Source organism: Lissotriton helveticus, chromosome 1_1 (genome assembly GCF_964261635.1).
Source record: "Lissotriton helveticus chromosome 1_1, aLisHel1.1, whole genome shotgun sequence".
NCBI classification, from domain to species: Eukaryota; Metazoa; Chordata; class Amphibia; order Caudata; family Salamandridae; genus Lissotriton; species Lissotriton helveticus.
The window spans coordinates 1,664,861,990-1,664,876,105 of record NC_136057.1 but is presented as its reverse complement, the minus strand read 5'-3'; the positions used below and the strand labels follow the sequence as shown (position 1 = coordinate 1,664,876,105).

The window sequence follows — 14,116 nt, the reverse complement described above, 5'->3', positions numbered from 1 at the left end:
ATGTTGTAAAAATCAAGCTTGGTTTGATTCAAGTCCTGTTGGGTGGTCGGGAATTTGATGTAATGGTGTAGCCGGGTCAGCATGGCCTCCAGGAAACTGTTTAGGCAGTGTGACATGGTGCTCTGGGAGATCCCCCCTGCAACAGCAACTATCCCCTGGAAGCTTCCCAAGGCTAGGAGGTGCAGGCTGCACAAGACCTGGACATGGGTGGGCACAGCATTGGTCCTCCTTGTTGGGTGCTGCATCAGGGGGTCAAGGTCCCGGATGAGCTTTGTAATCATTGCCCTATTCAGCCGGTACTTTGAGTAGATTTGCTCCTCAGTTTGGCCCAAAAGTGTGATCCGGCGGCGGAATATTCGCTCCTGGATCCTGCGTCTGTTCCTTGCTGCAGCCTGGAGCCTTCGCCGCCTAACCACCATGTAGAGTCCTGGCATTGTGAATGTCCTCATGCTCCTACTGTGTCTCCTTAAGTGTGTTTGGTCAGTGCCGCACCTGTGGCTAGTTTGGGGAATTTTTTTTATGGCCTTCATGGTTACCACCTGCTTTGGGTTCTCCTTAAATTGCGCCTCGCAAATTGCGATTTTCTAGTTTCACAATTTGCGATTTTTGATGCATTTGGTTTGCGATTATTTAGCGAATTCACTAAGTAAATCGCCGTTTCATTGGATTCTCGCAAATTCCGATTTGCTAAGGGGGTTCCACCTTGATTCTGCGATTTTATTTGAGATTTCGCAAAATATATTTAGCGATTTCGCAAATTGTTCATTTTTCGTATCATGAATTGCAGATCATTAAATTGCAATCTCAATTATTTTGGTTGATGAATCTGCCTGAAAGTTTTTTTAAGAAATTTGAGAACGACTCCTTGCTTATAAGGCTCAAGTTCCTCTTTTCCTCCACATTCCTGGCAGCATGGAAAGGCATTCCTGAAGTCAAGAAACGTAAATCAAAAGGGAGGGCAAAGTGGTCAGTGCAGGCGAGGGGAATCGGTTCTCCAACCCTTATACAGGAGTCATTAGAGAACACACCATCAAGAATATGCCCCGCTTTGTGGGTTGCGTTCTTGACCAGCTGTGAGAAGCCGCAGCCGCACATTGTTTCCAAAAGATTTTGAGTGTCTCTACAGTGAATATGATCTAAATTAAAATCAAAATCACCCAAAAGAGTGAGATTAGAAATTTCCAGATATGGTTCTAGAAGGCTGCTAAAATCTTGACTAAAAGATGCTCTGGAACCGGTTGCCGATAGCACAACACACCAGAGAAGCTCTGTAGGATGCAGATTAATTGAAAAATAAAGAGCTTGGTAGGGATCAGGTAAGGCACTAAGTGTTTGAGTCCGGCAGACAATCGTTTCTCTATAAAGGATTCTCAGAACCTCCTCCACACCTACCCACCCTATCCAGCCTAGTCAGAGTATACCCGGTGGGGATGGAGTCAACAAGGTCATGTTTCAGTGATGAAGACCCAGGTAGGCTTCCTCAATGAGAAAGTCCCTGAAAGCCACCTTGTTCTTAATCAACGATCTTACATAAATGAGATAATCTTGTGCCATCTGTTATCTATGATAGGGCCTAGTAGCCTCATTATCACGGGGGGGGGGATTACAAAAGGAAGCACATCACGGAGGTCTTACATTCCATACAGACCAGGAGCTGCTTCTTAACTAAATGTACAGGGTCCATGGAATGAAGACCGGAAACCCTTGTCGGCCGTAAATCTAAAAGAGCCCTTCTCGAATAACTCACCCGTTCCAACTATATTAGAGGAAAAAAAGACAGCATCTCTGGCGCAGGGCGCGGTCTTGGCGCGGACGGGCTTGCCTTTGGCGCGCCCAGTATGCCATGCTAAATATATAGTCCCCAAGGACTGGAGCGCTAACCCCTGGCTCTGCCCTCAAGAACACCAGGAAGTAACCTGAAAGTGTGCCGGCACCGTCCATAACAAACAGGAAAATACGCAGTGGACCGGGGCGCTGGCGGCAGCACCACAGAGCACGTGCTGAAAAAAAGGTAAGAACAGGCGAATAGCAGCAGAAAAGAAAATCAGTAGAGGGAATCCTAAACAGTTCAAATATTAAAAACTCCACAAGGTTTTAAAAGTTGCGGTGATTAAAAGCAGATTAAAGCAAAGGAGCACACAAGATTCAGCATGAGCCCGCTGCCTGCGCGCGTCCGCTGCTTGCCCAGCAAGCCATGCTAAATATATAGTCCAAGGACTGGAGCGCTAACCCCCTGGCTCCGCCCTCAAGAACACCAGGAAGTAACCTGAAAGTGCCCCGGCACCCTCCACAACTAACAGGAAAACCTGTGGTGGACCGGGGCGCTGGCGGCAGCACAGAGGACGCACTGAAAAAAAAGGTAAGAACTGGCGAATAGGTTGGGGTGTTTCAGATATCTATCGCTTTGTAGATACAGTAGGCCTAAAAGATGCGGGTCTGTTGGTTTATGTATTCTAATTCAGTACTGGTGTGGGTGTTGTGGACAAAAGTTGTTAGGCCTTTGGTATGCCACTTTACTGAATCCAATAGAATCCTTAATAGAAATAAGTGGGCTGCAAGCCTTAAAAGGTAGGTGGGGGCAACCAGAGCGTGACGGGCTCTTAAACCTTCTGGAAGACCTTTCACAAAGAAAGGTATTTTTGGTTGTCCCATTTGGTGCTGTTGACAAGGAAGGTGAATGCAATCTTGATCGTATTCAATATCATATGGGATGGAAGCCAGTAATGATTGATCTTGCCAACTGGGAACAGGCACATTTTAAACTGAAATAGGGACACAGATGTGATGTTGTTTCACCCATAGATTCATAGTCAAGTCAAAGAAACTTTAGTCGGCCAGCATAGAAAATAAAAGCAGATAAAAGTTAAAATATTAAAAAGCACAGACTCTTAATTCATACAGCTGTATCAGACAACCGGTGAGTATATAGCTCAAGAAGCACAGAAAATAGAAATTTTAAGCCATCCTGTGAAGTGCAAAATAGTGCAGTAGATATATATATATATATATATATATACATACATATATATATATATATACACATACATACATACATACATATATACAAACACACACAAACCACTAGTATAATACAGTAAAACTACTAAAACAGCTCAGTGCTAAAAAGCCAATAAATGACATAAGGGAATATAAACAGAAATTAACCCAATTAAGCTATGAGCAGTTTTTTTGCTTTGTCTTAAAGCACCTGATAAAAAACTGCCGATTCCAAAAGAAATCAGAGGGGAAGACAGCATTTGCAAACATATCAGGGCTGGCTTCACTTGTGGAAAGTTAGAGTGCCTTAACAATGGAAGAACATTTTTCCTTATGTTGTAATACAAATCACAGAAAAAAATAAAATGCAAGAGATCTTGTTACGAGAAATAATCACAAGAGAAAAGCTTTAAGGCAGCAGTCTTGGAAAAGGCCCTAGTGACGGATAAACCCCAGTGAACAAGAAAATGTAAACCTGGTTACAAGGGAGCGACGATACTTGCTCAATATTGTCCAAAAGTCTTTGGGCTCAATATTACATATTGCCTAACTGTGGGCTTGGTGAGATCCCAGTTTACCCTTTCTGCCATCCTTCTTGCCAAGAACAGTGATTTTATATCTCAGCTCAATAGGGCGCACCAGCCTTTGACTCATGAATAGCTCGGGACAGCCTAGGATCTTCAACTGCTCTAAGATGTAACCGAGCCATGAAATATCAAGGGCACAGTCAAGCATCAAACATTCCTCTAGGACGCATTACTGGGGCCATAGCAATACAATCCGATATATAAACCTACCCATGTACCATAAAGGACGGGGTTCAAGGGAGTACAGCTAGGGGTATGTGGAGATGTTTATTCTCAGCTGCCTTCAGTTCACGAACATCTTTATAGCCCCCTATTCATAGTCAATAGTAATGCATTAATTTTAGATCAAGAGAAAGGACCTGCTCCGGTTCATATAACCCCCTTATCGCATATGACCAAACAGACTATGAGAATGAAGGTTGCTGTATGGTGTCCAGCAAGAATAGTTCGGATGTCCTTGTGCATATATTTGCTCTTACTGGCTCCGACACTTACAGATCAAAAACCTCAATGTCAGTTGTAGAATAAACTGATTAACTTAATATATTCACGTCAATTGTGACACTTTCCATAATTTTACTTTGAAAGAAAAATCTAAAACTGGTCAGTATATGAAAACAATCTGCAGTGGGCTCCATTTTTCTCTCCAAGCTATCTTCACTGGTTTTTGCTTATATATATATATATATATATATATATATATATATATATATATATATATATATATATATATATATATATATATATAGGTAACATGGTGATACATGGTTGGTTAGCAGTGTCAAGACTAGCAAAACGTTACTGGGGTAGACCTCTCGTTTTGCAATTGGCAAATCCTTTCTGGGTCAACCTTCACCTCGTGTTATATGTAGTCACTATTAACCTGTAGTATTGGTTCCAGTGTGTGCTTAGCACACCAGGTAGACAGATTAAGTATTCCAACTTCTATGAACAACGGGCTATATACTTCCTTCGTTCTATGGCAGGTGGGGCCGATAATTTGCAATGGTCACTACAGTATGGGGGTTGGTGTGCCCCACAGCTTCAGGGCCAGCTGTCCATCTCATGCTAGGGCCCATTCTGTCTCTAGTTCACCGACACCCTACGGACCTGTAGCTTTCACAAAATCAGTCAACTTCCCTCCTGCTGTTGGCTATGGTCGTCCTGTGAAACCCCTATGCTCCTCGCCACCAAGAGCCTCGCCCTTCACCGGTAACCAGCGCCTCACTTCTGCCTTCCACCTCCTATGGGGGAAGGCCAGTGGGGGATTTTCCAGGCTGTGCAATATCTCTGCAGGCAACCCACAGAGTAAGGACCAGGAACCTAGTGTCCACTGTTCTACTGGACTGTCCACTGTAGATGCCCAGGAGGCATGGGTCTCCGAACAGCTGATTTCTACCCAGGGTATGTTCTGATGCCTTGGTGACCTGCATCCAAAATCTCTCTATGATCGGGCAGTCCCAAACCATGTGCAGAAAGCGGGCGTCCCTGTGCGCACTGCAGGGACATCCCAGGTCAGCAGTGTGTATCATTGTGTTTAATCTGTGGGGTGTTAGACCGGAGCAGTGCATAAATCTAAGTAAATAAATTGTAACCGGGTGTTGGGTGTATTTTTATGTAATCTCTATTATCAGCTCCCATTCCTTCTCTAAAAACCAACGAAAGATACAAGTCTCCTACTTAGCCCGCAGATGTGGCAAAGTTCGTCATGGTTAGCGTCATTTTATATAGCAAACATATGAGGCGGCAACTGTGTCCAAATGTAATTACTGTTTGCAATAAGTCATGTGTGGGTGGTTCCTGATCCTCTGTACCAAATAGTCTGCGCAGAGCCTGCATTCTTGCCCTATATACTGGGAAATGGCCCTCTGAGGCCAATCCCCATTGTAAACTCGCCCAATGTGTCCAAGGAACCTTCAGAGTAACAATTCCTCAGAGTTGTTCTATCTGCCTCGGTCCAGGCCGCAAGCCTTCTTCAGACTTGTCTGGTACGTGCCTCTTGACATCTGTAGCACAACCAATGGGAACCCTGGAGCAATCTGCACTGGGCTTCATATTCCAGCTAATCAAGCTGCACGCCTTGAATGCGAATTATACATTTGGTCTAGCACAGTGGGGAGCATAACAGAGTTGGTGCACTGAGCAAATGCAAATAGGATTAGGAAAAATCTTAATTTGTGCCGGAATACATAACTGACTCCAGCCTCATGTTTGATGGTACAATGATGGCAACTTGGAAAATACAGGCGCATCCCTATAGTGGTGTGATGCGCCATGGATATACATGATATCTGGTTATCTTATTTCTTGGAATACCTTGGAGGGTGGGTGGGGCAAAATCGGGTTGGATGTCTTCATGTAGTATCAGAACTTTGCTTATGCAGGGAGCCTGTATCCATTGAACAGCTGTTTTGGTAGCCAAAATCAGATTCATTATCTGGGGCAGTATAATCATATTTAGCCTTTCAAGCACTTCTGGTTTGCAGCAGTTGGAGGAGTAGCTCACACTACGCTTGAGTAGTCGAAAATACAACTCTCAATTAGCACTAAGCTTAAGTACAATTGGAACCTGAACAAAAAAAATAGACATGACCTAAAAATAAGCATGAAATTCGGTTGTGAAGCCTGCCTATGGCTTCCTTTAGACATTTAGAGGCTGTCAAGAATGCTCTCCCTTAAAACCTACTACAGATTAGCACCTTACTAAGGAGGCATGAAAATGCCGGAGCATAATTGCAGCTGTACATTACTGTTAAATGGAAGTCAGCTTAAGCATTAGCAGGCTGCTAAAAGCATTCGAGGTGCACATACTCAAAGTAGCTGCCACAAATGTCTAATTAACAACTTAGAAATTCCATTCTTTGGGTGCAAGTGGTTGAGAGTTGCCGTTTCAATGCATGATAAGATGGCGCAGAGTTTGACACCTTTAATTTGATCAACAAAAACAGAACTAGATATACAGTACATGAGCCAGTGAGAATCACAGGAATTTAAGCCAATCTCTACATACAATTCCAATAAGCATCTATAATACTCCTCGCCCGGCTATAAATATTTTGTTAATTCCAATACAGCACCTTTCTATCCAAAAGATATTATTTTAACTTCAACGCTACTAAAATATATGTGTAAGCACTCCATGAATCTCATGTGAAGAGATATTCTGCTAATATTGTAGAAATGTTATCCATAAATAGATGCAATAGGGCTCGCATTTGCGAGAGTTTGAGCTATTTGCATTGTAAATGACAATGCCATTTATTTATGCGCAGGTTTTCAAAACGGATAAAAAAGACATTGTCATTAACAATGCCAATAGCTTTAACTTTCTCAAATGCGAGACCCATTGCATTGCAACTGCTTGTTTTTTTTAAACTGACATGGTAATCATCCCTGCTTCTTGGTGTTAAGTATATGGACGTTACAGTAGCAGGGTCTCAGCCATCTAGCATTCAAGCAACTCTAGCATGCTGTGTCTGAAAGTTTGCACAATTTGAAGCAATTTGCTTAAATTCTGGTCTACGTGTCTTACATTAGACCACACTAGAAATATGAAGGCTAGGAATTGGCAGAGCTGGAGTTTCTATAGCTTCGTTAGTCATCCAAATGCATAACGTGTTAAGATTAGGTGAAAACTGTCAATATGGGATTGCCACTTACGGTGGTTATAGACATCTGCTTACATAACTAATGTGTGCAGGGAATGGTTGTGCAGTCTATCTTATGCATCTTCATATTGTAATACTGCAACAACTAGTCGCTGGATAGCTTGCAAGCATGCCTTGCCCAGAACAGCCTTAATTTTCCTTTTTTGGCATTTGTGCCGATATATGGACCTTATACTCTTTCTATTTCATTCCCATTTAGATGTCCCTTCATTAATAGTCCTGAAGAGTCCCCACATTGTATTGAGGGTCGAAACGCCGTTGACAAACAGAAGAAACTAACCATTTTCCCAGCACATATCATTGTATATAGCTGCTGTTCACATGGAATTATTTTGATAATGGTCGACTTGTACAAACTGTGGAACCTTGCATATAATATTCATTGTCACTTAGTTTTAGGTTCCCTTTGTCACTTGGGACACTAGGCACAAATGTTTTGATGTATAATGCTTACTCCTAACTTTTGTTTAAAAAAATCCATAAAATATACTACACTGGAATCAGTGTGTTAGTGGTTCCTTCACGCTGTGCCATTATCTAACCCTTTATATTACAATTGTGCTTATGTATCATAACCTCATAACATATCATTCCAAAGGAACCACTGTTTTTCCTATATAACTATTACCCTGGTTCCTTAGTGAGTAGGGTTCCCCTGTTTCTCTTGAACTTGCCCAGAATCACAACAGTATATCTTATTTATATTTGATCTCAAATGTGTGGTTCCCTCCATTTTTTGACTGGGAGTATTAATAAACATATTGGAGGAAAGACAATGTAACTCGGTTACAGATTTAAGCAATGTTTGTGCGGATTTCTAGCTTATTTTAAACTATCAAATCTAAAACACAGAGGGGTCAGAACCTGGATTAGTCAATTCAATAATAAAATGTAAACAAAATCGCAACAAAAAAGGTGATAGTGTAACTGGGCAATTTTCAAGTGACAAGAAATGTGCAGAGGAGATGAAGTAAACAATTTAGGGCACAGAGAAAATCCACGACTGCCCATGTTTTGTATGAGATCTTATGTTGTATAAAGAAGGAGTATGGCAATTATCTCTCAGTGTCAGTCTCCAGATGATACACCAATATACTAACTTGGACATTTTGAAAGCAAAGATAGAGACAACCACCCTTCTGGAGGGGAAGGTTATGTTTCAGAGGGAGGGCTGAACCACAAGGAGTGAGCAGATGAACGATAGTGGAGCAGCACACAAGCAGGAATAGGGCCTTAACCTTCGAGAGGCCCAGGGTCACTGGGGGTCTATACAACTGTTCCAAAGCAAGATAAGTCTTCTGACTGGGAACTGTAGATAGAGGCAGAAGAAATGTTGCAGCTTCATAAGATGTGCCAACCAGCACTTGCGGGTGGATAAATGACAACTGCAGTAGAATCACTCCACGACACGTACATGAATACTCCTCAAACAAGGACAAAAAACTGCTCCTTTTCGGACTACAATCGTCCCGATGATCGAACATGGGGGAACACGGAAAATAGGAAGCCTGAAAGAGACTAGGGAACCAACTTCTGCTCGCTTCAAATGCATAAGATCAAATACAAATTTAAAGGATTGTAAAATAGTATTTCTTAAAAACCAAATGCCAACAAGGAAACTCAACATACCAATCAAGGGCAAGCTACAACTAGATAAGAGATGTGGAATTCCTATAGTCCGACGCCCGGGACATATTGTTTGGGGTCAAGGGCAACAAGTTTCCATGTGTATTTTGTCCTTGGGATAAGTAGGCCCAACCCCCTACATCACAAACCCTTTGACTGACAGTTTACAGCACCACATTATGGATCAGGGCAAGGCATTGCCTGCAGTTAAGGTAATATTTGTGTTAAGGTAATATTTATGTACATATGTTAATGCTGTTCATACTTGCATTTATGGTACATTAATGCAAAACCTTTATTATTAGGGTGAGTGATCCAAGTACAAGTTGTAAACTCAGACTGTACTACGAACAGTGGGTCCAGTATAAAAGTGTACACACATTTTCAATGTTTAGCAATATGAACCGTTGCATACTGCTGCCAGAATGCTCTGATTAGATGAGAAGCTTAAAAGCAAGACTGATTATTCTTTGCTTTCAAAATAAAATATTCACTAGAAAATGCAAAAACATTTCCCTAAACTACTGTAACATTTTAGGTACCGTTTTCCTACAGCAAATAAAATGTGTTGATGTATGCTGGTATTTCACAAAAATATTCATAATAGAAACTCAGTGTAACCAGTTTTACCAAGATTATGGAAAACAAAAAATAAACAAGCATTGGTAAAGCCAATAGGTCTGAAATTGTTGGTCAGCCTTTTGGTTTTGTCAATGTGTGACTTGTTTTGGCATTTTTTTTGTAAAACCTTATTTGTGTGGGAGCTGCCAGGCCCTCGTCATTATAACCTAGATTGGCAAAAACAAACACTGTTATGGTCTCAAAACGCACACATTGCTACAGTAGCTCCTGGCACTTACCAAAACGACTGTGTTGATTATGCCCCTTGTGAAAAAACAATGCTGTCACTCACAGTGAAGCCAGCCGACAGACAAAATGTTAATGAATTCCAAATGTCATGGTTAACACCAGACCTAATTAGGGGCACAATTATTAAATAAAAACTCAAGTGCACTCAAGTCCTTGCATTAAGTGCAGATATACAACCGTCATGAATTCACAAGACTTTACAGAAGTAGGCCAAGAAGTACTCCTAGAAAATATTTGTGAACTGCATTCTAGCATGAGCTAATATGCAGGTGCAGATTTGCTCATGTGAAAATATGAGTGTTTGCAAGTTCACTTTACCTCCAACCACTTTTTTCCCCAACCGTGGCAGAAGCTTTATGTCTGCCATTGTCAAGAGTAAATTTCCAACGTTTCTCAGTATGTGACAAGATTTGAGAAGAGTTGGTGAAATACCTTAAAACATGCACGTTAGTAGGTTTACACAGACTCAAAGGGGCATTCCAACCCTGGAACTGATGCTTACCTTCAGCGCCAGTATGTAGATCTGCGGAAACGTGGCAACACAAGGGAATTGCTAGTATTCAAACCCTACTATGGTAGGAGTCCTGGTATAATCAGAGTAGCTATTTCCGAGCTCTTAAAGAACGAGATAGCAGCCATAATTTATCACCACATTACATGGCGCAAAAACGACAAGTGGATTTTGTTACAGGACAGGTAGATTTATGAAGCAACCTGCCCCATGGACAAGTAGATATTTTATTAAATGCCACACCCCTGTGGATTCAAATTAATTGTTCAATTTGGATTATGTTGTGCAAGTATATGGTTTAAAAAACAATTTGCGCCTAATCACTGGGAAGTTTTCACGTTGAGTTACAAATATACTCAAATGTTTTTTTCCCAATTCCATTAGCAGGCTCTACACAACTTCTACCAGGTCAGGGTCTTCGCGTAGCGCCATGGTTATTCATTAAAAACAAAGCAAACACCAAGAGGACTTCAGGGACGAGCGATGAAATTGATCACAATTCAAATATTTAACCAAACATGAACACTTGCAAACCCATGCTCAGGAAGACTTAAACCTTAACTCATGGAAATTCTGATAAATCATACATAGTTACATTAGTAACATCGTTTGCATTAAAGTCTTACGATTAATTATTTTGCCAAAACACAAACAATACCTGTCACTTATTTCAATAATAAGTGGGCAATGACTAACATACCAACGAGTATATTTATTTCAGTTCGAACCCCCCACACACGTGAAAGCTCAAACAGATAAACTTACACCACTTTCCACGTGATCAACTTCTGATTTACAACGCTCACCTGTCCCCCAGGTATGCATAAAAAATTGTGTATGTCTCACGGGTAATATATTTACCAGTTCAAATCAGTATCACAAGTAAACTGTACAGAAGGGTAATGATACACGACCTAAAGGGGGTATTTTCGGTTTGGTAATAACGTGTGCGAGGTGCTCGAATCAGGAAGAAAGCCGATTCTCTCACCAAAATCATGGCCCTGCCGGTGATTGGGCTCCCCCGTCCGACGAGGCCTTCTCTATTTATGGACACGAGTTGCTAAGTTGCAACTTTGGTGGTTGACGTTTCCACCAGCGCCGAAACAATACGAGCTGGAATCCGCTGAGAGCAGTGGAGGCGGTCAGCTGATCCTAGCACGTGCAACTGGTGCCTTTCCGCAAATGGCTGACACGGGCAGCCACAGAGCAACAGGTTTGTAACATCGCCTTTAAGTACCAAACCTAAATCGCGCCATAAAAGGCTTAACCAACTGGTTGGTGCGAGAGTCGCGGGCGTAACACTTGTCTCCAAAGGCTGTCGGGTCTAAAACTTCTTTGAGCGATAGAGATTTGTCAGCAAAACCATCCGATTCGAAATGACAAACGGATGTCTCACCAATCCATTTCAGAAAGGTGTACTCTTGCATTCCTTAAAGTCACAGTAAAAATAAGCCTTGCGTACCCTCTGAAACACTTCTTTAAAACCATGCCATTTCAAATCTATATTTTCAGCTTCAAAGATATAATACTTAATGATTCAAGTTACAACTTATAAATGCGTCCATATTACCTCCACCTTCCGTCAGAATTAGGAAGGCTGAAATGTATTAAGTAAGGATGATAATACATTTAGTGGGGAAAAGGTCCAAAGACTTGAAGACGACATAAATAATGTTGTCTTTATGGTTTTTAACATCTAGTTTTTTGTAGTTTCAAAACTCGGTAAATAATATTCCTGTTACCCAACCTCACCATAATCACATTCCATTCAGTGACACCATGGACAACCATATGGTACTGTGCGGTTTCAAACCTTTGACCTACGAATCACGCAAGTGTCTGCACACCAGCAAAACACGCAATCAAACTAAGTGCTTACAACGGATTGCCAAAAGGTGAAGTTTACCAATCACACACTGTTCCCCCATTCAAGAACATGACACCGCTAAAGCCTGGTATAACTCCTCTAAACAGCGCTAAGTAGACAGCTGTCACTACACGTGTTCTAGAGTGCACGGTAGAAGATGACGGAACATATTGCTCTTTCTAAACCCAAGACGCCGAGTCAGAGTTAAGAAAGAACTCGACGTTTTGCTAATAAAATCCCGTTTCATCTGAAAGTAACTTTGTGAAAAGGGTATATCAGACAGACTTATTGGCGAGAGAATAAAATGTAGCAAAAACGTAAGTAGGATTTTATTGGTTACCATATAAAAATACAAACGCTCATTTGATAAAGACAAGTTGTGTTTAATAAAAAAAAGTGGCTATTGGAAACCCGTCTTCAAAGAGTGGAGCCTAAAGACGTCGTACAGACATTTACTGTGTGGGTTATAAACAAACAGCCCCCGTGAACCAAGTAGTCTAGAAGGTACTTTGCCTGTTTATCCATAGAAAAACCATCTACAAGCAAAAAAAAAAAAAAATGCATCTCAATGTCCAACACGAGAGGAACAATCCAGCATAATTTTTCAAGTGGTGTGCAAACGAGAAAAATCCTATCTGATGAGCGCCATTCAAGAAATAACATGTTTTAATTTAGGAAATTAACAACGCGGCGTTTCATCAGGTTGGCAAGTATAACTGAAAAACCTGAAGGTGGAGATGTCAAAAACCGCACATCTAGGTTAAACGCTGCGTCCTTAAGTGGAAAGGAAAATAATGTGTTTGGGGAAGTTTAACAAAAAAAAAGCACTGTGTATAGAGTGAATCATTAAAAAGCACGAAGCATTTAAATGACCTTCATTTGGGGGAAACTCCAAAGCCACAAGTTTACCTTCATAAAAGGGTACTTAAACTACACCACACTTAAATTTTCTAAAAAAAATGAGCTAGCGGCCAGTAACGAAAAGTAGAAGGCATATAGTAATTTAATCCACAGTTCAAGGAGCTACACGAGGCGAGATCTCCTGCCCACACGTGACGAGCCCCTCCCCTGTAATTCGCTCCCATGCAGCGGACATTATTTCAGTTTGCCCCAAGCTCCTCTGCCACTCGTATCCCGACGCTACTCCCTCCAAATGACCTCTCCATGACTCCCTCCCTCTGTACCGTCCTCTATCTCCCCGGGCCATCCAGCCTCCCCCGCCGTATAACCTTCAGCCGGCGCGGGCGAGGTAAGGTCACAGCAGCCCGCCACCCCGTGTCCACTCCGGGGACCTGGATCCTAAGAGCCCAGAGGCGCCCAGCCTCGGGCGGTCGCGCTGAGGCCTAGGCCGCGGCCCAAGCTGCTGTGTCAGCCGCGGCCTGCGGGTGGCACATGGCGGCGGAGAGGGCGCGCGCTGGGGCGGGGGATCCTCACCTCTACGAACAGGAGCATCCTCTCCCCCCGGGGTGTCAGCGGGGGAGGGCGGGCCCGGCGCGCGGGGGAGAGGGGCGGGGAGGATCAACAGGCCGCGGCGGCGCCCGACACTCTCTGCGCTCACCGACGGCTTGTCACATCCCGGGCACCACGCTACACCGCAGCGCTTCCGGGTCGACACCGCCTACTCTCTGAACATTTCCGGGTTCAAGCCAACCAGAGTGAACACGAAAGAAAGACTAGAAGGCGGAAGGACGGAAACACTGGAGACCGAAAGAGAGGACAGGTCGATATGCGATCTCCTAGCCGTTAATACAGAAAAATACATTTGTGGAGCATTCAGCTTATATAAGATACTAAAGAAAAAGTTAATTTATTTGTAAAGTTCGACGACACCGAAATGTTTTACTTTCTTTACTGTATAGGCGCACTAGCCAAGGAGCACATCCAGGATGAAAAACTACATCTCCCAGCAACGCCTGGAAATAAAATTGCAAAACACATGACCATCTGGAGTACCAATAGAGAACCTCAGAGTCCTTGAAAGAGCCTTGAC

At 42.5% G+C, this 14,116-nt stretch overlaps 1 protein-coding gene across 3 annotated transcripts in view; it reads right to left on the bottom strand.

The window, feature by feature from the left end:
- Positions 1–13,755, bottom strand: part of LARP4 (La ribonucleoprotein 4) — a 308,397-nt gene extending 294,642 nt beyond the window's left edge. For 2 of the 3 annotated variants that reach the window (XR_013610958.1, XM_078688918.1), the window contains exon 1: positions 13,561–13,755. Coding sequence is in view for 1 of the 3 variants with exons in the window: in XM_078688918.1 (XP_078545044.1) it covers positions 13,561–13,578 (18 nt within the window). In the remaining 2 variants the exon portion in view is untranslated. The remainder of the gene's footprint in view (positions 1–13,560) is intronic. The other variant, XM_078688919.1, reaches the window with a different exon arrangement.
- Between the last annotated feature and the right edge of the window lie 361 nt (positions 13,756–14,116).